Source organism: Corythoichthys intestinalis, chromosome 11 (genome assembly GCF_030265065.1).
Source record: "Corythoichthys intestinalis isolate RoL2023-P3 chromosome 11, ASM3026506v1, whole genome shotgun sequence".
Lineage (NCBI taxonomy): Eukaryota > Metazoa > Chordata > Actinopteri > Syngnathiformes > Syngnathidae > Corythoichthys > Corythoichthys intestinalis.
In genome coordinates this window covers 4,785,928-4,812,041 of record NC_080405.1, presented here as the reverse complement: position 1 = coordinate 4,812,041, position 26,114 = coordinate 4,785,928, and the positions used below count along the sequence as shown (strand labels likewise).

The window sequence follows — 26,114 nt, the reverse complement described above, 5'->3', positions numbered from 1 at the left end:
TTTATATACAGTATAGCCTATGTTGATTAGTATGTTGATGTGACAGGCTTAGCTTGATGTAGTGTTGTATCGGTCGCGAACGATTCGTTCTTTTTGAACGAATTGTTTGGGTGAACGAGACCGAACTAATCACCATCTGCACTGATTCGTTCTATGAAGTTGGTGGCGCTTGTTCGCTGCGTGGGAGGGCGTTGAGCAAGCGGCAGCGTCTTCTGACATCGCACACGACCAATCAGACGCCAGCCTCATCGCGGGCAGGGGAGGGAGCGGAAACAGAATCATGGCGTATGTCACTCATTTCCACGTGTGGCCAATAAGCAGCCAGCGTGCAGGCAGGGGGGAAAGACTGAGTTTTGTCACTTCCCGTTCAGTGATTCGGTCCTCCGGTTCCTGACCTAGCTTGCTGCTAACTTGACTTTCCAGTAATGACTATGCGGTGAACGAGTCATAAAATGAAAGGAAACGACTTTGTCACATATTTGTTAACGTGGAGCCTATCAAATGCTGCTCAAAAAGACAAAAACACCACACAAATCTAGCGAGCATGGTTTAGTGTTCTACTTTTCTCAACAGACTCGGGACTGTGCCTATGACGATATACTATCAAATTTACAGTAATTTAAAACACACGTAGCTACGAGGCAAGCAAAACCTGAGCTGCGGTCGCGTGACGGCAGTGAAGCGGGCAGAGAACTGTCACTATATGGAGGCTTCATGGCAGCGATATGTACCTCATATGTGCACAGAAAAAAAATAATATTTAGTATGATCACCATAATACTGATTTGCAATGAAACTGTATATACATGTCAATTTTTTCCGAGTGTTTTTTTTTTTTTTTCGTGTCAGAGGGTGTCGGTTGGTTTGACAAATTATGTCAATCCGTCCATCATGTGCTACTCAAGCGCCCCAAAAACAAAGCGCGCGGACACGGGAGATGTCGCAATATGTCTACATTTTTCTTAACAGACTAATAAGAGTAGAAAGGCGAAATCATAAAGCAAACAATTATTTCTCGTCAGCATTTGACGATCTGAGATGCGGGGACGACAGGGGAGCTGACCGGATTATTTTATTTATTAATACCAGTGCAAAAATTCAAAACGATCATCTTAATAATAAAAAACAAAAATACAACAGAGCGAGAGGTTAATATGATGTGTTGGCCGTTCCATAATTAGAAATTAAACTTTCGATTTATTTTTATTTTCGTGACAGCAAGCATGCCGCGTTGGCTGTTAGCAGCAGCATTGTATATGTGAGCAAGATCATGCTAAAGAAAGTCCGTGCGCCCCCGACCCCAAACCCCGACTTCCCCCTCAAAAGGAAAATGTTTAACCGTGTCCTAATTCGAAATGCAAGCACGAGCCATGACTTTGAGCCCATAGAACTAGGACAGACGACGCGGAAGTCCTCCCTCGCTTTTGCAGCAGCGGGAGGGAGACGAGGCTGTCTCTGAGAGCAGAATGATATCGCCTGTCACTCATTTCTGAAACTACGACGAGTGGTCAATGTGCAAGAGAGGGAGGGACCAAGCAATGTCACTTCCCGTTCAGTTATACTGCGAAGCGGTCTTTGGTGATTCGTTCGGCAACGTCACTTCCCGTTCACTAACCGAACGATTCATTTGGGTGGGGAGGGAGATGAGGGGGGCGAACGATTCGTTGAACGATTCGTTTGAACGAATCGTTTTACTGAACGAACCGGAATGGATTCGTTTACTCAAGTGAACGACAGATCCCGTCACTAGCTTGATGTTTTGTCTGTTTTATGTTTTGTGTGGACCCCAGGAAGAGTAGCGAATCTTTTCATCAGCTAATGGGGATCCTAATAAAAATACAAGTACAAGTACTCATATATGACTTGCACTATGCCACCAGATTACAAACACGATGGAGCACAACAAACATATTTGCAGTGTTTGCGATAAGCACTTCACAGAGAAGTCCAACTTGACCCGCCACATGAAGCTTCATGCCCCAAAGGAGCATGAGTGTAGTGTGTGTGGGAAGAGTTTCAGCACTGCGCCTCATTTGCCTCTTCGGCCGTTGCCTCGGCCTGGACACGCCAGAGAGCAGCGCTGCTCAAAAAACAAAGTTTGGCTGGATGAGGTATGCGCAGGCTGCACAGGTGACAGAAGACAGTCGTCTGCTGTACCTGCTCATTAAGATGCTCCGCAGCCGCCCACCCAGCTCTAACTTCACTTCTCCTAGCAAAGTGTCAACCTCCATCAAGGGCCGGTACAGGAGGATTGCGGATCGAGTGAGAGACGACCCCGTTCTCTGTAGCCTCAGCATCCCACTGCCCAACATAAACAGTAAGTCCATCTCCAGCTTCCTCCGCAGAGAGGAGAAGGTGGCCAACTACAGGGCGACGGTGCAGCCCAGAGCCAAGCCCCACCGCACCGTGCTTTCGGACCAGCGACTGCCCGATGCTCCTGCCTTGCCTTCATCTCTGCCACAGCCAGAAAGACCCCAAGTCCAGTACGAGGAGCACCATCACATTGCTGGGAAAAGGCGTGGAGAAAAGCGGAGGTGAGTTGCTCAGAATTATGTCTTTTATGTAGAGTGCAGGGGGGGCGTCGCCAGAAAGGACTCTGTTGGCCGGTGTAAGAGATGTTAACCGTGGCTGGCGCGAATCATCAAAGTTTTCAAAAAAACGTTTAAAAACAGAATTGTTCTGCAAGCACTTCTAAATTGCACTGACTCACATACTTACCTTTTTTCTGCACTTGTTATCTCATGGCAACTAAGGCAGCTTGACTGTATCTCCAAATTGTTCGTCGCTTTGGATAAAAGTGTCTGATAAATGACTGAATGTAATGTAAATGTGTTAAATGCCCAAGCCATATAAATGAATTCCCAGAAGTGAATTCTTATGGCCTGTGTTCTGTATTTGCAGATTGGACTTTGATGATGCGAACCCAGTACCACAGCCACAAGCGCAATCTTTAACCACTAGGCCCATCCAGCCCAAGCCTGCCACCAGCACATCAGCATCTGCACTGCCATCCGGCGTTTCAGCAGCACCAATACTGCTGGTGGTCCCTGCACAGCCTCGGGCCCCATCGGTCCAGTTTGCTGGGCCCTCCTGCGGTCAGTTGTTAGTGTCTGTTCTGCCCCCACCTGCACCCAAGGTCAAGCCCATAATGCCCAACAAGTCACACAGACCGTGTGGGGCTTGCCAAGTACCACAGTGTGGTGGCATGCGCAAAAGATACATGCCATCCAAAGACAAAGTGGGTAGGAGCAGCCAGAAACTATTCACTTTTTGCCCCAAGACCGGCAAATCCACCACGCCTGGTTTTGAAGATGTCTACACCAGTTATGAACATTTTAAAAGTGTGGTGGACAAGGAACTGGAGAAGAGGAACACTCAACCTCTATAAAGCCTCACCAGACTGTTGGCAGTTTTTTGTTTGTATTTTATTTGTAAATAGTTTTATATTTGTATAGTGCTTTTCCACCTTTCAAGGCGCTCAAAGCGCTTTACACTACATCGCCATCTACCTACTGGTGACGCAGCACCAGGAGCAATGTGGGGTTCAGTATCTTGCTCAAGGATATTTAGGCAAGTTCACCAGGGCAGAGAATTGAAGCCACAACCTCTGGGTTGGGGGACAACTACTCTACCACTGAGCCATGCCATCCCCATTTTATTTCATTTATTTATCTAGAAGTTTAAGTTATTCTAATTGATATGGCCACTTTTAAAAAATATTTTCATATATTCTCAAAGCCCTTGAGAGTCATTAATGTATCAGGCAGCTTACTTCCGCTTTGTAGCGTTGAGGCCGCTTGTTTTGCTGTCTAAAGCAACTTTGCACTAAAACAGCTCTTATTGATTTTACTACTTTTTAAAAGAATTTTTCAAATGACAATATCTTTGTAGCATTGAGGCCGCTTGTTCTGCTGTCTAGTCGCCTACTTTGCAAAACTGACTTTTCAAAGTGCAATAACATATGGGGGTTAAATCATTATTCTCATTTTTGCACACACCATTTTGTACTTGAATGCTGCTCTACATGAATGTGCACTTTACATTTGAATGTTTGCTACTTTGTGTACCAAACCAAAATCATAATTCTACTTTTTGCCACTTGAAAGAAAAATGTGGGAAAATACACTATTCCCTACAGTAATCAAAACTTGAAAATATGCTAATTGATAGTATCACTTTTAGCCACTTTTTATGTCATTTTTTAAATTGACAATTTCTTTATGGTATCATATGGTATGGTATCTTTGTGGCATCAGGCAGCTTTTTCCACTGCACCTTCGTGCTCCTTTTCTCCTCACCCCTTTGCCTTGCAAACTGGGCAATAGGGACTTGGGGGGGTCATGAGCCATTCCCAGGCGGTCTCCCATCCAAGTACTAACCAGGCCCGACCCTGCTTAGCTTTCGAGATCAGGCGTTCTCAGGGTAGTATGGCCGTAAGCTGGCAAAACTTGTGAAATATAGCTATACAAAAGGCGAAGGAGATCTGATCGGGCGTTCTCAGGGTAGTATGGCCGTAAGCTGGCAAAACTTGTGAAATATAGCTATACAAAGGGGAATGAGATCTGTTCTGGTACAAAAGACGAACCAGTTCACTTCAGTTCAGTTCAGTAAGGTTCCCTGAGGGAAATTAGGTTTCAAGTGGTCTGGTCATCTCGTGCTGTCAATGGCAGCTAACGAGGTAATCACCATTTAAAACGCACAGAGTTGGGTGAAAACGAGAGCTGCAAACTCAACCCAATGTGAGCTCCAACCACAAAACTAACAAGACAATACATTGACCTCAGTTGATACCAACAAGATCTGTCTGTTCTTTCTTTGTCATGAAATAAACCAAAAAGCTTACAGCACCTGGTATTCCCAGGCGGTCTCCCATCCAAGTACTAACCAGGGCCGACCCTGCTTAGCTTCTGAGATCAGGCGTTCTCAGGGTAGTATGGCCGTAAGCTGGCAAAACTTGTGAAGTATAGCTATACAAAAGGCGAAGGAGATCTGTTCTGGTACAAAAGACGAACCAGTTCAGTTCAGTTCAGTAAGGTTCCCTGAGGGAAATTAGGTTTCAAGTGGTCTGGTCATCTCGTGCTGTCAATGGCAGCTAACGAGGTAATCACCATTTAAAACGCACAGAGTTGGGTGAAAACGAGAGCTGCAAACTCAACCCAATGTGAGCTCCAACCACAAAACTAACAAGACAATACATTGACCTCAGTTGATCCCAACAAGATCTGTCTGTTCTTTCTTTGTAATGAAATAAACCAAAAAGCTTACAGCACCTAGTATTCCCAGGCCGTCTCCCATCCAAGTACTAACCAGGCCCGACCCTGCTTAGCTTCCGAGATCAGATGAGATCAGGTGTTCTCAGGGTAGTATGGCCGTAAGCTGGCAAAATCTGTAAAGTATAGCTATACAAAAGGCGAAGGAGATCTGTTCTGGTACAAAAGACAAACCAGATCAGTTCAGTTCAGTAAGGTTCCCTGAGGGAAATTAGGTTTCAAGTGATCTGGTCATCTCGTGCTGTCAATGGCAGCTAAGGAGGTAATCACCATTTAAAACGCACAGAGTTGGGTGAAAACGAGAGCTGCAAACTCAACCCGATGTGAGCTCCAACCACAAAACTAACAAGACAATACATTGACCTCAGTTGATACCAACAAGATCTGTCTGTTCTTTCTTTGTAATGAAATAAACCAAAAAGCTTACAGCACCTGGTTTTCCCAGGCGGTCTCCCATCCAAGTACTAACCAGGCCCGACACTGCGTAGCTTCCGAGATCAGACGAGATCGGGCGTTCTCAGGGTAGTATGACCGTAAGATGTAGCTTGTGTAATTTAGCTATACAAAAGGCGAAGGAGATCTGTTCTGGTACAAAAGACCAACCAGTTCAGTTCAGTAGGGTTCCCTGTGGGAAATTGGGTTTCAAGTGGTCTGGTCATCTCGTGCTGTCAATGGCAGCTAATGAGGTAATCACCATTTAAAACGCACAGAGTTGGGTGAAAACGAGAGCTGCAAACTCAACCCAATGTGAGCTCCAACCACAAAACTAACAAGAAATTACATTGACCTCAGTTGATACCAACAAGATCTGTCTGTTCTTTCTTTGTAATGAAATAAACCAAAAAGCTTACAGCACCTGGTATTCCCAAGCGTATTCTCCCCTTAGTCCCTATGGCCCATCGAGGGGACCAATCATTGACTGACTCTGACTTAGCGGGCAGCCAATCATTGATCGACTCTGGCGGGAGACCAATCATTGACTGACTCTGACTTAACGGGTAGCCAATCGCTACCGAGGCTCGTCGTCAGTTGACCTATCGCGTCGCAGCTCTCGACGCGGAGTATGTACTCTCGACTATGCCATCTTTCACTCATTCAAAACACACTACAGTGAACTGAGCTGCGTTTTGTAATTGCGTGGGCAAGTCAGCCGCACTTTCTTTTCTGTTGCGTCTCCCTTTCACGTTTTACCGCACAGTGACAGACAGCGTCAATGTGGTGCAATTGCATTATATGTAAAAACATGTTAGCAAAGACACAAGGAGGAATATCTTGGTGGTTACGTTGCTAGTCTTTCGCTCGTAACAACACAGGTTTGAATCTCACTTGAGACCTCTATTTATTTGTATTCTTCTCAATTAAAAAAAAGATGAATGAATTTTATCCAGGGAATGTAAATCTATGTTGTAGCATATTGTCACTAGGAGTAACTATACTCTCCACTGCATGTTTCAGTAGGTGACTACTTCTGTCGTGGAGTTTATTCTGGCTGACTTCAAAGGGCCAGCGGGTCTCGACATCGACGGCGTCCCGCTTTTCAAGTCTGCTGAGGTAGTAGATGCACACTGGGCCACCACAAGTAAAAATCTGGGATGTATGCAGGTAGGTGGGTTCATGCCCATGTTAGACGCTTGTCATTGGTGCAGACCGGTATGCCAGGCTGAGAGCCATGCTGTGTGCCATGTTCTGTGTTTTGCAGGATCCACCAGGCATTCAGCTGTAAGTGTTCGTGAAGACAGTGGTGCTGAATGGGATGCAGCTGAACAGGTACAGGTGCCGTTGTGCCAGCAACTCCCTTGAGGGGTGTTGTGATATGTCCGGGACTATTCTACCTCCCTAGGCGGCGTGATACGTAACTGTATAGTATGCGACCAGCGTAGGTACACAGTGTTATTATTGTGCTTTGTACTGTGACAATTGGATGCAGTAAAGTGAGTTCAGAGTTAAAACAAAGTCTTATTATTGAACTCAAATAACACAACATGGTGGCAGCGGGTTTGGACTGTAATTGAGACGTGTGTCTGCACTTCACACGTGGCGACGAAAGGACTTGTCTGAGGATAATTCACATGTTGCTGGGCATGCAGAGTGAGACAGTGATGCGCGCTAACGGAAGAGAGCAACGTGGCTAATGAGCTCTTGAACACGATGGCATCCCATATACCGATGATAAACTGTTCCGAGGCTGATCTAAAGTGAAGCAATAATGCTGTTTAAGCAGAAAATTTGCCTATTTCTGGATGATGAGGGAATCACAGATGATGTTAAGCGTGACAGAAAGATATGCAGAGGCATTGGTGATGATGGATTAAGAAGACTGAATGCAAGTGGGCTCAGTGATGAATGAATTGAATGTGAACTTTAGGATTCACAGACGCCACCTAATGCAATTTAGGCAAAAGTCAGATGAAACTATTGATGATTTTGTGACCAGAGCGAGAACTTTGGCACTGAAATGTCAATTCACTGACTGACAATGAATGAACGCCTGATTGAACTGATACAGTAATTGCTAGTACGCCTTATCATGCACTGAGGAATGACCTATATGGGAAACCCCAAGGTTACTCTCTGGCTGATGTATTAAAAGAAGGGCGTAAATGTGAAGCACTATCAGGTTGTAACGCACAATTGACCCAGCTTAGATTATCCAAATCTGAAAAACATGAAAATGTTCATGCCATACAAAGGGGCCGAACATGCCCGAAACGTAGTACAGACCATCAACCGCGTCAATGTCCCACGTTCCATGATACCTGCAAAGCATGCGGTGGTAAGGGTCATTGGGCTCGATGCTGCAAAAACAAACAACTATGATAACAAAAAGTCGATACGGGGAAAGGAGGCAGGTCACGTCCACACCAAAACACGTTTTCCAAGCAACAGACGTATAAAAAAGGGCACAAGTCACAGAACGAGTCCTGAATTGATATAGTTAACAGCTACGACACCGAGGAGCAACTATATCAGCACGAATTCCACTCTGTGACTATTAGTGACAAGAGCATGCACAGCATTGACAGCAGAGAACCTCGTGAGGAGGGGTATACTGCACTGAATGTGAAACCACCAGACGTGTGGACATACACTTCATCTAAAAATTGACACAGGTGCTTCCGGAAATACTCTACCACTTAGAACATTAATACAAATGTATGGAAGTGGAGCAGGAGAACTTAAACGTCTGAGGAAAAATACCAGGAGGCTTTCCACCTACAGTGGGCATGAGATTCCTTGCCTAGGTACCATTAAAATTCCATGTCAGTACAAAGACTCAAAGTGGGTAAATGCATTGTTTTATGTTGTGGATGTACCAGGGCCAGCAGTAGTTCCATGTCAGTACAAAGACTCAAAGTGGGTAAATGCATTGTTTTATGTTGTGGATGTACCAGGGCCAGCAGTAGTTGGGCTACCCACAAGTGAACTGCTAAATATAGTGACTTTGCATGTTGACACTGTGAGAAATGATAAAAACAAAATTTGTGAAAACCTGGTCAAAATGTCAACCTGCGATGACCTAAAAAAGGAATATCCAAACCAGTTTGACAAAATTGGGAGCTTCAAATGTATGGCAAAATTACTCCTGAAAGAGGATGCAGAGCCATTTATTGACCCCCCATGAAAGTGCAGTATACAGATTAAAGACAAACTTCGCGAGGAGTTGAACAAACTTGTGTTACAAGATGTACTACGGAAGGTTGAACAACACACTGATTGGTGTTCCAGTTTGGCATTCAGTACCAAAAAGATGGGAGTCTAAGGATATGCCTAGACCCTCAAAAACTTAACTCCAGCCTAAAAAAAATGTCCACACAGGATACCGACGGTGGAAGATTTAAACCCCAAGTTTGCAAATGCTAAAATATTTAGCAAGCTGGATGCAAAAGCAGGATATTGGTCAATACATGTGGAGGAAGAATCACAACTTCTGACCACATTTCACACTCCATTTGGCAGATACTGCTGGAAACATTTGGCTTTTGGACTAAGTGTGTCACAAGACATCTTCCAGGACAGGATGGATCAAATCCTCGAGGGGCTGGATGGTGTGGTCAGTATTGTTGATGACATTGTTGTGATCGGTAAAAGTGAAGAACACGACAGAAACCTGATCAACTTGATGAAACGTGCACAAGATGAAGGTATGGTGTTCAACAGTGACAAATGTTCAAATAAACAGAAAAGCATATCATTCTTTGGAAATTTGTACACAGAATATGGCATCAAGCCTGATGTGACAAAAGTGAGAGACATAAAAAAGATGCCTAACCCCCAAAATAAAGATGATCTACATAGATTCGTGGGTATGCTTACATACCTTGCAGCCTACATACCAAAATTTGCAGAAAAAGCACACACCTTAAGAGGACCGCTAAAACATGATGCATTGTGGATTTGGGAGGCAGATCATCAGAGATGTTTTGAAGAGCTAAAATCTGCAATTGCTGAAGATGCGTGTTTGAAATACTATGACGCAAGTATACCCCTGACACTTGAATTGGACGCATCACAAAAAGGTCTTGGAATTGCACTGGTACAAAATGGCAGACCAATTGCATTTGGATCAAAGACACTGACATATTGTCAGTCACGATACAGAAACATAGAAAGAGAAATGTTGGTTATTGTCTACGGAATACAGCGATACCATACTTACCTGTATGGGAAGTCATTCGTAGTAATCACTGATCACAAGCCATTGGTCACCATATGTGCAAAACCTCTTCATTCAGCACCACCCCGACTCCAACGTACGCTGATTAAGACCCAAGGCTACAACTACAAGGTCAAATACAGACCCGGAGAAGAAATGGTCTTGGCCGACACACTTAGCCGGTTGCCAAATCCTGAAAACGATGGCGACATACAACTGGATGAACGCATAGATGGAGTAAGTGCTGAAATAGAAGATCCAGAGAAAAACACAATTGCAATTATCAACTTTTCACTTGAAAAACAAGACGCATTGCGCAAACTGACTGCTGATAACCCAAAACTAAGGGAGCTGAAGGAGATTATCCACAAAGGATGGCCAGAAAGCATAAAGGACCTTCCCAAGGATGTGACCTTCCCAAGGAATTGCACACATTCTGGTCCTTTAGAGATGAACTTGCTATGGAGTCTGGAGTCATCTTCAAAGGAACACAGATTCTTATTCCTGAACCAATGTGCAAGGACATCTTGTAGTGTTGTATCGGTCGCGAACGATTCGTTCTTTTTGAACGAATTGTTTTGGTGAACGAGACCGAACTAATCATCATCAGCACTGATTCGTTCTATGAAGGTGGTGCTTGTTCGCTGCGTGGGAGGGCGTTGAGCAAGCGGCAGCGTCTTCTGACATCGCACACGACCAATCAGACGCCAGCCTCATCGCGGGCAGGGGAGGGACCGGAAATAGAATCAGGGCGTTTGTCACTCACGTCCACGTGTGGCCAATAAGCAGCCAGCGTGCAGGCAGGGGGGCAAGACTGAGTTTTGTCACTTCCCGTTCAGTGACTCGGTCCTCCGGTTCCTGACCTAGCTTGCTGCTAACTTGATTTTCCAGTAATGACTATGCGGTGAATGAATCAGAAAATGAAAGGAAATGACTTTGTCACATATTTGTTAACGTGGAGCCTATCAAATGCTGCTCAAACAGACAAAAACACCACACAAATCTAGCGAGCATTGTTTAGAGTAGTACTTTTCTCAACAAACTCGTGACTGCCTATGACGACATACTATCAAATTTACAGTAATTTAAAACACGGGTAGCTACGAGGCAAGCAAAAGCTGAGCTGCGGTCGCGTGACGGCAGTGAAGCGGGCAGAGAACTGTCACTATATGGAGGCTTCATGGCAGCGATATTTACCTCATATGTGCACAGAAAAAAATATTTAGTATGATCACCATAATACTGATTTGCAATGAAACTGTATATACATGTCAATTTTTTCCGAGTGTTTTATTTTTTTTTTCGTGTCAGCGTGTCGGGTGTTGGTTGGTTTGACAAATTATGTCAATCCGTCCATCATGTGCTACTCAAGCGCCCAAAACAACGCACGCAGACACGGGAGATGTCGCAATATGTCTACATTTTTCTTAACAGACTAATGAGAGTAGAAAGGCGACATCGTAAAGAGCTAACAATTATTTCTCGTCAGCATTTGACGATCTGAGATGCGGGGACGACAGGGGAGCTGACCGGATTATTTTATTTATTAATACCAGTGCAAAAAAACAATATGATCACCATAATACTGATTTGCAATGAAACTGTATATACATGTAATTTTTTTCCGAGTGTTTTTTTTTCTTTTTTCTTCGTGTCAGGTGTTGGTTGGTTTGACAAATTATGTCAATCCGTCCATCATGTGCTACTCAAGCGCCCAAAAAACAAAGCACGCGGACACGGGAGATGTCGCAATATCTCTACATTTTTCTTAACAGACTAATGAGAGTAGAAAGGCGACATCGTAAAGAGCAAACAATTATTTCTCGTCAGCATTTGACGATCTGAGATCCGGGGACGACAGGGGAGCTGACCGGATTATTTTATTTATTAATACCAGTGCAAAAATTCAACACGATCATCTTAATACTAAAAAACAAAAATACAACAGAGCGAGATGTAAATATGATGTGTTGGTCGTTCCATATTCAGAAATTAAACTTTCGATGTATTTTTATTTTCGTGACAGCAAACATGCTGTATATGTGATTGTATGTGTGATCAAGAACCTGCTAAAGAAAGTCCATGCGCCCCCGCCCCCTACTCCCCTCACAAAAGGAAAATGTTTAACCGTGTCCTAAATCGAAATGCAAGCACGAGCCATGACTTTGAGCCCATAGAACTAGGACAGACGACGCGGAAGTTCTCCCTCGCTTTTGCAGCAGCAGGAGGGAGACGAGGCTGTCTGTGAAAGCAGAATGATACCGCCTGTCACTCATTTCTGAAACTACGACGAGTGGTCAATGTGGAAGAGAGGGCGGGACCAAGCAATGTCACTTCCCGTTCAGTTATACTGCGAAGCGGTCTTTGGTGATTCGTTCGGCAACGTCACTTCCCGTTCAGTAACCGAACGATTCGTTTGGGCGGGGAGGGAGATGAGGGGGGCGAACGATTCGTTGAACGATTTGTTTGAACGAATCTTTTTACTGAACGAACCGGAATGGATTCGTTTGCTCAAGTGAACGACAAATCTCGTCACTAACATCTTGAGCCAACTCCATGCGGACCATCAGGGCATTGAAAAAACGCAACGTCTTGCGAGAAAAAGTGTTTACTGGACTAACATGAATTAAGACATTGAAAAAATATGTAAGTCATGCACTGTGTGTGTAGAGCATCAAGACGCTAACCCTAAAGAACCTCTGGCACCACACAATATTCCATCTAAGCCATGGCGGTCAATAGCTTCTGACTTGTTCGAGGTCAAAGGTCGACAATTTCTATTGACTGTGGACAGATATTCTAAATATCCACTGGCGGATGAAATATCTGTACCAGTGTATAGCCATGCAGTCGCACTGAAAATTCAAAAATACATGTCTTTGTTTGGGCGTCCGGATGAGATTCTGACAGACAATGGACCACAATACACAGGGCATGATTTCAAGAAGTTGATGACATCTTGGGGAGTGAAACATACTACAAGCACACCCAAGTTCCCTAAGAGCAATGGATTCATCGAAAGGCATGTGCAACACATCAAATTCATTGTGAAGAAAACAGTTCAAACAAATGGGGACCTTCATGTTGCTTTGCTGCAAGTGAGAGCGACACCTGTTGACAGTAAGTTGCCATCACCTGCAGAGCTTCTTTTTGGCAGGCCGATCACCACCCTGTTGCCAAGCCGTACAGATCCAGGCGGAGAAGGACATAGACAACATCTAAATCGGAGAGCAGCTGACATGAAGGTACACCATGATCGTAACTCTCGGAAGGATCTTCCTGTACTACAAAGCGATCAGCACGTGACTGTCTGGAATGAGGAGAGACAAACATGGCACCCAGCTGTTGTAATCCAAAGATGCTGTGAACCACGGAGCTATATTGTCCAAACTCCAAATGGAAACAGACACAGGCGTAGCAGGAGCCACCTTCGTGGACCATACAATGCTGGAATACAACAGAAAGAGAACGTAAAAAAAATCCAATTTGCACAACCATTAATGAAGGATGAAGACCACAAGAAAGAGAATAAGAAAAAACAGGAGGACACCCCGATTGGAGGAAACGACACAAAAATGCAAATAACTACAAGATGTGGAAGGCCCGTAATCAAGCCTGCTCACTTCGATGACTATGTTTGATGGTTGTTTAAAAAAAAAAAAATATATATATATATATATATATATACATATATATATATATATATATTGTTAAGTTTGTATTGTGTGGAATGTTCAACACTTTGTCTTTGCAAAATACTAAGTTGAAATTGAGCAGTGTACTCATTTATGGAAGAATGACAAAGCTACAATTTACACCAAAATATTGTTTGCATGCAATAATTATTATTATTATAATGAGCACAGATTTCAGTTGATTGATTGTATTGATGAGCATGGGAAATAATCCATACAATTATTTTGTTTTGGTTCTTTAACTAAACAAGGGGGATATTGTGATATGTCCTGGACTATTCTACCTCCCTAGGCGGAGTGATACGTAACTGTATAGTATGCGACCAGCGTAGGTAAACAGTGTTATTGTTGTGCTTTGTACTGTGACATTTAAATGCAGTAAAGTGAGTTCCGAGTTAAAACAAAGTCTCATTATTGAACCTAAATAACACAACAAGGGGCTGCTCGCACATCTGTACAATGCCATTCTGTACAGCAGATGTGGGATCATGCCATTTCAAGTGAGCCATGAAAAGAAAATACACACATTTTCAGTATTTTGTTTCATTTTACTTTATTAATGTTTTTTAAACATCATGTTAAACATCAGTTTCTTCCCAAGAGCTGTCACCCTTCTCAATCCAGCACTCATCTTGGAATAATAATCTTTTTTCTTCTGTATGTTTTTCTGTTTCTTTTTTTTGTTTTGGTGTGTACTCAATGGGAAAGCTTCAAATGTCATTGTACTAGTGACAGGATCTGTCGTTCACTTGAGTAAATGAATACATTCCGGTTCGTTCAGTAAAAAGATTTGTTCAAACAAATCGTTCAACGAATCGTTCGCCCCCCTCATCTCCCTCCCCGCCCAAACGAATCGTTCGGTTACTGAACGGGAAGTGACGTTGCCGAACGAATCACCAAAGACCGCTTCGCAGTATAACTGAACGGGAAGTGACATTGCTTGGTCCCTCCCTCTCTTGCACACAGGCACCGCTCGTCGTAGTTTCAGAAATGAGTGACAGGCGGTATCATTCTGCTTTCACAGACAGCCTCGTCTCCCTCCTGCTGCTGCAAAAGCGAGGGAGAACTTCCGCGTCGTCTGTCCTAGTTCTATGGGCTCAAAGTCATGGCTCGTGCTTGCATTTCGATTTAGGACACGGTTAAACATTTTCCTTTTGTGGGGGGGTTTGGGGTCGGGGCGCACGGACTTTCTTTGGCATGTTCTTGATCACATATACAATGCTGCCGCTACCAGCCAACGCAGCATGCTTGCTGTCACGAAAATAAAAATAAATCGAAAGTTTAATTTCTAAATATGGAATGACCAACACATCATATTTACCTCTCGCTCTGTTGTATTTTTGTTTTTATGCTCATCACTATTATTTTAGGTCACTATTGTTAAAACTGAAGTGTAAATAGCTAGTTGTCAAATGTGCTGCTCTGAAATAAAAACAATACTACAATTTGATATTCGACAGTTTAATTGCAAATCAGTATTAAGATGATCGTATTGAATTTTTGCACTGGTATTAACAAATAAAATAATCCGGTCAGCTCCCCTGTCGCCCCCTCATCTCAGATTGTCAAATGCTGACGAGAAATAATTGTTTGCTCTTTACGATGTTGCCTTTCTACTCTCATTAGTCCGTTAAGAAAAATGTAGACATGTTGCGACATCTCCCGTGTCCGCGTGCGTTGTTTTTGAGTAGCACATGATGGACGGATGGACATAATTTGTCAAATCAACACCCGACACGCTCTGACACGAAAAAAAAAAAAAAAAAAAACAGTCGGAAAAAATTGACATGTATATACAGTTTCATTGCAAATCAGTATTCTGGTGATAATACTAAATATTTTTTCTGTGCGCATATGAGGTAAATATCGCTGCCATGAAGCCTCCATATAGTGACAGTTCTCTGCCCCCTTCACTGCCGTGAGTGCCGTCACGCGACCGCAGCTCACTTTTGCTTGCCTCGTAGCTACCCGTGTTTTTATTTATTTATTTTTAGCTACCCGTGTTTTAACTACTGTAAATTTGATAGTATGTTGTCAGTCATAGGTAGTCCCGAGTCTGTTGAGAAAAGTAGTACACTAAACCATGCTCGCTAGATTTGTGTGGTGTTTTGTCTGTTTGAGCAGCATTTGATAGGCTCCACATTAACAAATATGTGACAAAGTCATTTCCTTCCATTTTTTGACTCGTTCACCGCATTACTGGAAAGTCAAGTTAGCAGCAAGCTAGGTCAGGAACCGGAGGACCGAGTCACTGAACGGGAAGTGACATAACTCAGTCTTGCCCACTTGCGTGCACGCTGGCTGCTTATTGGCGACACGTGGAAGGGACTGACAGACGCCCTGATTCTGTTTCCGCTCCCTCCCCTGCCCGTGATGAGGCTGGCGTCTGATTGGTCGTGTGTGATGTCAGAAGACGCTGCCGCTTGCTCAACGCCCTCCCACGCAGCGAACAAGCCCTAACTTCATAGAACGAATCAGTGCAGATGGTGATTAGTTCGGTCTCGTTCACCCAAACAATTCGTTCAAAAAGACCGAATCGTTCGCGACCGATACAACACTACATTGTACTTTGTATAGTTGCAAAGGTATTCTATTCTATTCTATTCTATTCTATGTATGTGTCGTTTTTCTTCCTTAAATTGTGTATTAGGTGTACCTGAGTGCGGTTGGCGTGCAGTGGAACACCAGGATGGAATCCCTCCAGGTGGCTGGCGGTCAAGGGCGGAAGGAGGGAGAGTAGCCCAGGGCAGCTGCGGAGAAGCAGGATGATGATGAGGGTGTTGTCATGGAGGAGGAGGAGGTGGTGGACCCTGTAGATGGCGTCTGTGGGGAGCACGCTGCCCTCACCCAGGCCGTGAAGGTGGAAGAGGAGGAAAGCCCCGCTCTGCAGGATGTCCTGGTGAGCCATCTCCATCTGTCGGGGATAGAGGAGGTGGAGGCCCTAGTCCTGCTGCTGCTGGGGCTGGCTGACGAAGATGACCGCTACCTGGTGAGTGTCGACCTTCAGCGAAAAATCAGCTTGGCCGCAGGTTCCCTCCACGAGCACGGTAAGACCGTCTCCAGCTTTGTGAAGAAGTACGAGTCCAGGTGGGGCTACACCCTCTTCGGCCGTTGCCTCGGCCCGGACACGCCAGAGAGCAGCGCTGCTCAAAAAACAAAGTTTGGCTGGATGAGGTATGCGCAGGCTGCAAAGGTGACAGAAGGCAGTCGTCTGCTGTACCTGCTCATTAAGATGCTCCACAGCCGCCCACCCAGCTCTAACTTCATTTCTCCCAGCAAAATGTCAACCTCCATCAAGGGCCGGTACAAGAGGATTGCGGATCGCGTGAGAGACGACCCCGTTATCTGTAGCCTCAACATTCCACTGCCCAACATAAACAATAAGTCCATCTCCAGCTTCCTCCGCAGGGAGGAGAAGGTGACCAACTACAGGGGGACGGTGCAGCCTAGAGCCAAGCCCCACCGCACCGGGCTTTCGAACCAGCCGCTGCCCGACGCTCCTGCCTTGCCGTCATCTCTGCCACAGTCAGAAAGACCCCAAGTCCAGTACGAGGAGCACCATCACATTGCTTGGTAAAGGCGTGGAGAAAAGCGGAGGTGAGTTGCTCAGACTTTTGTCTTTTATGTAGGGTGGGGGATGGGGCGTCGCCAGAAACCTTGGCCGGCGCAAATCATCAAAGTTTTCAAAAAACTTTAAAAAACAGAATTGTTCTAAATTGCACTGACTCACATACTTACCTTTTTCCTGCACTTGTTATCTCATGGCAACTAAGGCAGCTTGACTATCTCCAAATTGTTAGTCGCTTGGGATAAAAGTGTCTGATAAATGACTAAATGTAATGTAAAAGTGTTGAAGGCCCAAGCCACATAAATGAATTCCCAGAAGTGAATTCTTATGGCCTGTGTTCTGTATTTGCAGGTTGGACTTTGATGATCCGAACCCGGTACCACAGCCGCAAACACAACCACAAGCACAATCTTTAACCAATAGACCCAACCAGCCCAAGCCTGCCACCAGCACATCAGGGTCTGCACTGCCATCCAGCATTTCAGCAGCACCAATTCTGCTGGTGGTCCCTGCACAGCCTCGGGCGCCATCAGTCCAGTTTTCTGGGCCCTCCTGCGGTCAGTTGTTAGTGTCTGTTCTGCCACCACCTGCACCCAAGGTCAAGCCCATAATGCCCAACAAGTCACACAGACTGTGTGGGGCTTACCAAGTACCACAATGTGGTGGCATGCGCAAAAGGTACATGCCATTCAAAGACAAAGTGGGTAGGAGAGCCAGAAACTGTTCACTATTTACCCCAAGACCGGCAAATCCACCACGTCTGGTCTTGAAGAAGTGGTGTACACCAGTTATGAACATTTTAAAAGTGTGGTGGACGAGGAACTGGAGAGGAGGAACAACCAACCTCTATAAAGCCTCACCAGACTGTTGGCAGTTTCCGCAGCTGTTGTTGCTGTTTGCTGTGTGTGTGTGTGTGTGTGTGTGTGCATGTGTGTGTGTGGGTGTGTGTGTGCATGTGTGTGCGTGTGTGCATGCATGCACAAGTGTTATTATTCAAAATTCAACAGTTTCGTTGGTCAAGAGATTAGCGAGTGCGCGTCATTTGGTCTGTGGACGGGCTGAGAAGTCTTGTTGTTTGATTCTCAACTCTCACTGATCTGTTTGATTTTTTTTTTTGGTCCTCCCGTTTTTTCCCATTGAATAAGTGAATTCCAGGTTAGAAAATAATTGTTTCTCTGGTCAGCCGAGGTCACGTCCCTGAACTGGTTATTGGAGCAATGCAGAGAAAATATACTGCAGAAGAAGCTTTAGAACCTATTTTGAAAAGTAATACCTCATCGGAAGAATCTTCCTTCCTCACCACAGAGGACGATTCGGATGAAGACTTTATCCCAAGTTCATCAGAAAACAACTCCGTGCAAGAGGTGGAGGAGGAGGATGACGAGGAGTCTGAAGAAACTGACGAGGATGACGAAATGGAGGCGCAGGTGGGCAAACGGGAGGAAGACGTGTGGCCTTCGAAGAATAAAAAAATCTTCTGGTCTCCGACGCACGCTGTTCCGGGGCATTTTCTCCCATCCGATCCCCACACCCGGGCCAGCGCTATACGCCGTTTCAAGGATCAGCAGCCCTGTATTTTACGGACGAGGTCATTCAATTGATCGTGGAGATGACGAACTTGCATGGCCGCAGGACCATTACAGGCTGGACAACCCTGACTGCGCAGGAACAGCAAGCATTCTTCGGGCCTCTGATCCTTGCCGGTATGTTCCGTTCCAGGCACGAAGCCACCATTAGTTTGTGGGACAATAAAATGGGGTGTCCCGGATTTTCCGAGACAATGTCTCACGGACAATTTGTACACATCAACCGCGCGCTGCGCTTTGATGATAAACTGCACCGGCCGCAGCGTCATCACGCCACCAAAATGGTCGCCAATCGCGCAGCTGTGGGCAAGGTGGAACGAACTTCTTGGTAAGATGTACAATCTGTGTAGGGATGTATGTGTGGATGAGCAGCTCGTCTCGTTTCGGGGCCGCTGCTCATTCAAACAGTACATGCCCTCCAAGCCGGCCAAATATGGCTTAAAAATCTGGGCGCTGAGTGACGTGGCCACCTCATACGCGTGGAAACTGGATGTCTATACGGGCAAGCCTCCAGGAGCACCGCGCAATGCAAACGTGGCTTTGCAGGTCGTCTTGGGGCTGTGTGACTCTCTCGAGGGCCACACAGTCACAGTGGACAATTTTTTTTGTTCTGTGCACCTCGCACAGGAGCTCCAAAAGAGACGGATGGCGCTCTTGGGGACAATGAGGAGGAACAAGGCGGAACTTCCTCCACAACTCCTCCAAATAAAGGACAGAGCAATGTATTCGAGCAAGTTTGCCGTCACACGAGCCATGGCTCTGGTTTCCTATGTCCCCAAAAGAGGGAAAAATGTAATTGTATTTAGTTCAAAGCACCGGCAACCGGAGGTGGAGGATGGGCAGCACCAGAAGCCCAAAATGATCATTGACTACAACAAAACGAAGGGCGCCGTTGATCACCTCGACCAAGTGAGCAAGTTTTGCCTTTATCAAAGTTTTCTCTCAAAGCTGTCTTGTCAGCTGATGTTTTTTTTTTTCTCTGTTTTTGCAGGCTTGTGCCACCTACTCCACTCGACGGCGGACTCCGCGGTGGTCAATGTGTTTATTTTATCATATGCTGGACATCTCATGCAACAATGCATACGTTCTGTACACGAACGTGCACCCGACGTGGTAGCAAGGCAAGCAACACAGGCGCTGGCTTTTCCTGTTGGAGGTTGCCCTTGCACTTTGCCAACCCGAAGTGGAGCGCAGAAAATCAAAGACGCTTGCAAGTCAGGCTGCCGGGGTGGCTGTGGCAGAGGCCGAATCTGCACCTGGATCCTCCCCTAAGCGCAAGCAATGCGGCCTCTGCACACAGCCACTGAAGGCATCCAATTTTTGTGCAGGCTGTGGAATAGCCATCTGCAACAAGCACACAAAGCGGACATGCCCAAACTGTTAAAAAAAATATATGTAAATAGGTTCAGTGTTAAGTGTTAATTTTTTGTTTTTACTTGTTCTTGAAATTTGTTCTGCATTTGTTAGTTGTTTTATTTGTATATAAATTCTGTTAGTTCTAAAGTTTTCATCCTTGGCTTGTTAGCTAAGGTCCCCCTGAACATTTTGAGTCATTGGAAGTTAAAAAAAAACAAAAAAAAGTCAGAAATGACAAAGTTATAACACTGTAAAGGCGTGGACATTAAATGGTCAAAATACCTCGAGTGTAACTTTTTATGTAAAATTTCCATTATCAAAAAATAGGGACCTTCCAAAAAATTATGTTGTTTTAACTTGTTGACTTATTCAAAGCTCTAACTAGGCCATATGAAATATTCCACTTTGAATTTTTTTTTTGTTATATACAGCATAGTTAATTTTGCTTTTAGCTTAGCACAGCTGTTACTGTCTATAGAGGGCATCAAAAAACAAACAAACAAACAAACAAAAGCATATATGTACGCGTAGCTAAGGTCCCCCTGAACATTTTGAGTCATTGGGAAAAAAAAAAATCTGAAATGACAAAGTTATAACACCGCAAAGGCGTGGACATTAAATGGTCAAAATACCTCGAGTGTAACTTTTTATATGAAATTGCCATTATCAAAAAATAGGGACCTTCCAAAAAATTATGTTGTTCTAACTTGTTGACTTATTCAAAGCTGTAACTAGGCCATATGAAATATTCCACTTTCAATTTTTTTTTTTATATATATACAGCATAGTTAATTTTGCTATGAGCATAACACAGCTGTTACTGTCCATAGAGGGCATTAAAAAAAAAAAAAAAAAAAAAAAAAAGCATACATGTACGTGTAGCTATGGTCCCCCTGAACATTTTGAGTCATTGGAAGTGAAATAAAAATCGGAAATGACAAAGTTATAACACCGCAAAGGCGTGGATATTAAATGGTCACAATACCTCGAGTGTAACTTTTTATACAAAACTGCCATTATCAAAAAATAGGGACCTTCAAAAAAATAATGTTGTGACAACTCATTTACTTATTCAAAGCTCTAATCAGGCCATATGAAATATTCCACTTTGATTTTTTTTTAATGATATATACCGCATAGTTAATTTGGCTATTAGCATAGAACAGCTGTTACTGTCCATAGAGGGCATAAAAATTAAAAAAAAAATAGTTAAAAAAAAACATGTACGTGTAGCTAAGGTCCCCCTGAATATTTTGAGTCATTGGAAGTAAAAAAAAAAAAAAAAATCGGAAATGACAAAGTTATAACACCGCAAAGGCGTGGACATAAAATGGTCAAAATACCTCGAGTGTAGATAAAATTATTTCTAATCCCAATTAATAAACAGGGGTCTCCCATTTTTTTAATATGCATTAGTATATGCATTAGTGGTTGTATCGACAGTTTCTCAAGAAAAGTTATATGGCTTGAAGCATATAAAACAAACAATAACCCTCATGTGATCGCCGGTTATTTTATTGATGCCGTTGCTGAGAACAATGGATATCCTGAAAAAGTTAGGTTAGATCATTGTCAAGTTCAAAAATAGACCCTTAGGTAGACATATGTAAAATTACCCAAAAATAAGGAGAAGGAGAGCAAAAGAGGGACTAGACAGAGGAATGCTAGATTACGCTGTATAGTCCCCAAATTTGATCTAAGGAAAAACCCTCCTTGCTATTTTTATTTAGGGGTTTGTCCTAACACAGAAGGGTGCCGCCCTGAGGGAGGGGAGAGCAAGCTGGAAACGCCCATGTGATTTTGGTTGGCTATGTGTGAGCATGTAGGTGGAACTAACTAAATACACGTGTGTGAGCAAGGGCACATGTAAAAAATGGTCAAAATGACCCAGACACTTCAGTTATGCAACGCTGCTGCCATGGAAGATGTCCTTGAATGGAAAATTGTCCTCGAAGGTCTAGACGAAAGTCCAGACGCCAGGTGCTGAAGATGTCTCGGAAGGTCTAGTTACGCAGTGATGCGGCCATGACGCAAGGCAGTTGTCATCCCGACCCTCTTTACTCTTTGTAACACTTAAACATTATACTACAACCTAGTATAGCAAGCAATAATCATTTACTGGTTATATCAATAAGAGAAAAATATGGCAATATGTAATAATAATAATGCAATAATAATGTTTATTTGAAGATGTCAATTACAACTACTGTAGTTATTTGAGTGAATCTCCTTTGTGAAGTACACACCACAGTGTAACAATGCAGGACCACGTTTTCCAAAACGTTATAAAGAAATATGACAACAAATAATTGAAGCGATTGATTTAATTACAAAAGCAAAAACATGGTAAAATATAACTTTGTAACAACAGTACCAACGATATCTGCATCAAGTCAGTCAGGAGTACACAGCATTAAAACATTTGCTTCTTTTCTTTTTTGAGATCCTTAAAACAGTGTAATCTAGTACAATAAAACAGCTTTAAACATTATGAACATTTTCAAAAGCTTAACATTGTAACATTGGTTTAACAGTGAGCATGTCTTTGCAAAAAAATACAAGTGAAATTAAAGTATTACTGTAATAACTTAAATATTGAGCTCAAAATAATAAGATACAATTTACTGTAATATAAAAAATAAAGTTAAAAGAGTGACGAGAAACAACCTGACAAACGATACAAAAATATCTCACCCAAAACCTGCCATGCAAACTTTACCCCCGTCTAATATAGAGTACACTATGAAATAAACCTACAGACATCAAACTTGGGTTGTGAGCACCCTATGCTTCATGGACTTAAACTATGTCCATTACCCATACATTGGACTCCAAGACTCTGTTCATCTCCGCACTAAAGTCAGGTAGGCTGTCATAATGGATTGACAATTCAAGCACGCAGCCACATGTATGGGCAACCGGTCTTCTCTGAAAACCTTCCACTGTGGAAAAGCTTATGATGATGTTCTTCTCCAGGAACAGACCTGATCCTGTGCAGAATTTGAGGAACCAACACAGATGTTGTGTATCGGCCTTTCTTAAGTAACTGGTTAGGAACTTTTGAACTGCCTTCTCTTGAATATTCAATACCTCAGGGACTAAACAATCTTTCTCACAGTTGGTGTCAGTGCTTCATACATTGTTGTGAGGTCATGAAAGTTGCACCCAGATGTGCAAAGTGATTTTGCCCATTGTTCGATCACATAGGCTGGCTCTTGAACCAGCGTTTTATGCGCAAGCTCGTGGATGATGTCATTTGCATTGATTTCTGTTGGGAGCTGTCTGCAACTGTGGTTGTCCAAGATTTCCATAAGATCTTCTTGGTCGACACTCTTAAAGTCTGATCTCCAGGTTTCAAACACCACACGCTCATGTTCAGGCATGTAATTGAGGAAATTCTCCACAATATCACTCTTCACATATCCCAGTGCAGCTTGTTCTAATATGACAGGCGCTATTTTTATGGGAAGGTATTTCTCCCTTGCCCATCCAAAAGATATTATTCGGCCAACACTTTCCCACTGCATCTCTCCAAAATCATGTACCAAAAAAGGAACTTTGAATGATGTTCCTGTTGTGCACCGATTGTAAAAATCTGACCAGAATTCAGAAAGACAATCTCTCAAAACTCCTCCCTCATCATAACCCATCTCAGGTGTTCCATCGGGCAGTACAAGCTGAATTTTAACATCAGCCTCTTGAAGGCCAGCATCGGAGAACTGAGCTATGAGTTCTTGTAGTACCTGACCTCTCTGAACAACCAATATTTTCTTTACTGACTCGCTGTATGGCGTTGTTGATGCTGTTGGTGAAACAGGAAGCGTGTCATCCAAGTTCACGGGCTCATTTTCAGAGACCTCTTCCGTAAATACAACATTGCTGGTCTCAAATGAATTCTCAGTTCCATCCAGCATGGAAAATAATGACACGCTATTATTTTCAGTGCTTTCAAGGTATATGACATCAGAGTGGACCGTTTCGAATGATGCAGGTGATAGATCTGCAGCAACAGAAGCAGAAGTTTGAAAAGAAGTGGAAGAATGATTCTGAGACATCTGTTGTCTTTCAAAAGTTGAAGCCGAACTTGGAAGTTCACTCAATAAGTTAGGGTTAGGGTCCTTTTCTTTTCTTTGTGTTGTCAAATAAAACCGAAGAAGAGGAATTTTTGTGTCAGTGTATAAATGCACAAATTGAAAAGTGAGTGAGTGAGTGAGAGTGAGTGAGTGAGTGAGTGAAAACTGCCACACCAGCTATTACGCACAGAAAATATTAGTCTATTTTTACTAAAACAGACCTTAAATATTCGAGTTTCAATTGCACCAACCAAAATGAGCGTAATGACAGAGATGGCGTTTAAATTCACAGGTTTTTGAAATATTTCAACCCAAGCTAAATACATCTATAACTCTACTAAGTCCGCTAATAGGCTAGATGTTAGCTGGAGTGCAGCACCTGCACGCAGTGGTCGGGCGAGCGCAAATAAAACCACGATTCATATAATTTTACTTCATTTGTTCAATAAAGAGCATACAATACCTTCACAAAGTCACAGACAAGGTTGCTGTTGGGTGCTACAGTGCTTCCATAGCTTGTGTGCGTAGACTCCAAGTCCAAGACTCCAATCTTCCTTACCGAGATTTTTTTTTCCCACTGATGGACCAGCAAGTAAAAAGAAACTTTTTTTTTTTTTCCCACTGGCGGAAACTAGCAACAGCAAATAAAATTTTTTAAAAAAACTTTTTTTTTTTCACTGGCGGAAGCAGGCAATAGCAAGTAAAAAAAAAAAAAAAAAAACTTTTTCTTCCTACCGGCGGTAATGGCTTTGTTTTGTTGAAAAAAAAAAAAAAAAGTTTTCGTACTTTTTTTTTTTTTTTTTTTATTGGCGGGAATGGGCTTCCATAGAAAGTTGATGCTAATGCCCGCTGATGAATAATGAAATGAAGTGGCCTCCCGCTCGGCGCGCCACCGTTGAATTGTGGGAAATATAGTCCATTGGTGCTGTAACGCGTGACCGGTCGGATGCGGCCAAAAAGCCAAACAAATAGAGCATGCTTCCTCTTGTGCACTTTTATTTAGCCAAAGAAATAAATCCTCCTCGACCACTCGTTACTCGGGAGCTCAGCGGTTCGCAAACACGCGTTCCCACATGAACAAAAAGTAAACAGTAACAGAAGAAGAAACAATTCGATATAAATAAAGCAGCGCCACCACGTGGTGGATGTCGGAATCAATCACAGAGGTCAGCGTTACAGTGCGTGTAAAGTACCTGGAGGCGGGCCAGTTCTAATAATAAATTTATATAATCCCGGGGGCCGGAAAAAACCCTCTCATGGGCTGGATGTGGCCTGCAGGACTTGACATATGTGATTCAGAGTGTTCAATCAGCCTCCTATGCATGTTTTTGGAATGTGGGAGGGAACCGGAGTTCCCAGAGGAAAACCCACGCAGGCACGGGGAGAACATGCAAACTCCACACAGGAAAACCGGAGCCCAGGATTGAACCGTTGATCTCAGAACTGTGAGGCAGATGTGCTAACCACACAGCCACCGTAATAATTCTACAATAATTGATATCTTTATCACTCCGGATTGTAAGTGAACTCACAGTGTATTAAATAGGCATTTACCCGATCTGCTGAGAAGGTTGCTATGACATTGGAACTAATCCTGTCCATACGTCTTAAAATTTAGGAGAATAACAGCGAATGCCCAATATGCAGCAAACACTTCCCAGGCGAGGAAATTGAATTCCACGCCAGTGCCTGTGGAGCAAGGTATGTCAAGTCATATCTACCTATACTGTACATTTTATATGACAGGTACAGAATCAATGTGCTTAAGAGTAAAAAAAAAAAATGTTTAAAAAAAACACACAACTGATGTGTTTTTTTTTTTTTTTTTCAAATAAGATCACATTTGTAATTTTGCTGTGATTATTGTAATTAATTTTGTCATTCTTTGTTGTAGTCCTGTATGGGGACCTGA

At 43.5% G+C, this 26,114-nt stretch overlaps 1 protein-coding gene, 2 non-coding genes and 1 pseudogene across 3 annotated transcripts; 1 reads left to right on the top strand and 3 right to left on the bottom strand.

Annotated features, from left to right (window-relative positions):
- The first annotated feature begins 1,989 nt into the window (after window positions 1-1,989).
- On the top strand, window positions 1,990-3,388 carry LOC130924369 (uncharacterized). Its single transcript, XM_057850898.1, has 2 exons — window positions 1,990-2,534; window positions 2,902-3,388. Exons 1-2 carry the CDS (start codon window positions 1,990-1,992, stop codon window positions 3,386-3,388), a joined length of 1,032 nt encoding a protein of 343 aa, XP_057706881.1.
- Window positions 3,389-4,836: 1,448 nt separating this feature from the next.
- LOC130925650 (uncharacterized) lies at window positions 4,837-4,945 on the bottom strand (annotated as a pseudogene).
- Window positions 4,946-5,258: 313 nt separating this feature from the next.
- On the bottom strand, window positions 5,259-5,377 carry LOC130925350 (5S ribosomal RNA). Its single transcript, XR_009065631.1, has one exon. It is a non-coding gene; the product is annotated as a 5S ribosomal RNA (ribosomal RNA).
- A 313-nt stretch (window positions 5,378-5,690) lies between these two features.
- Window positions 5,691-5,809, bottom strand: LOC130925520 (5S ribosomal RNA). The gene has a single exon (XR_009065795.1). It is a non-coding gene; the product is annotated as a 5S ribosomal RNA (ribosomal RNA).
- Between the last annotated feature and the right edge of the window lie 20,305 nt (window positions 5,810-26,114).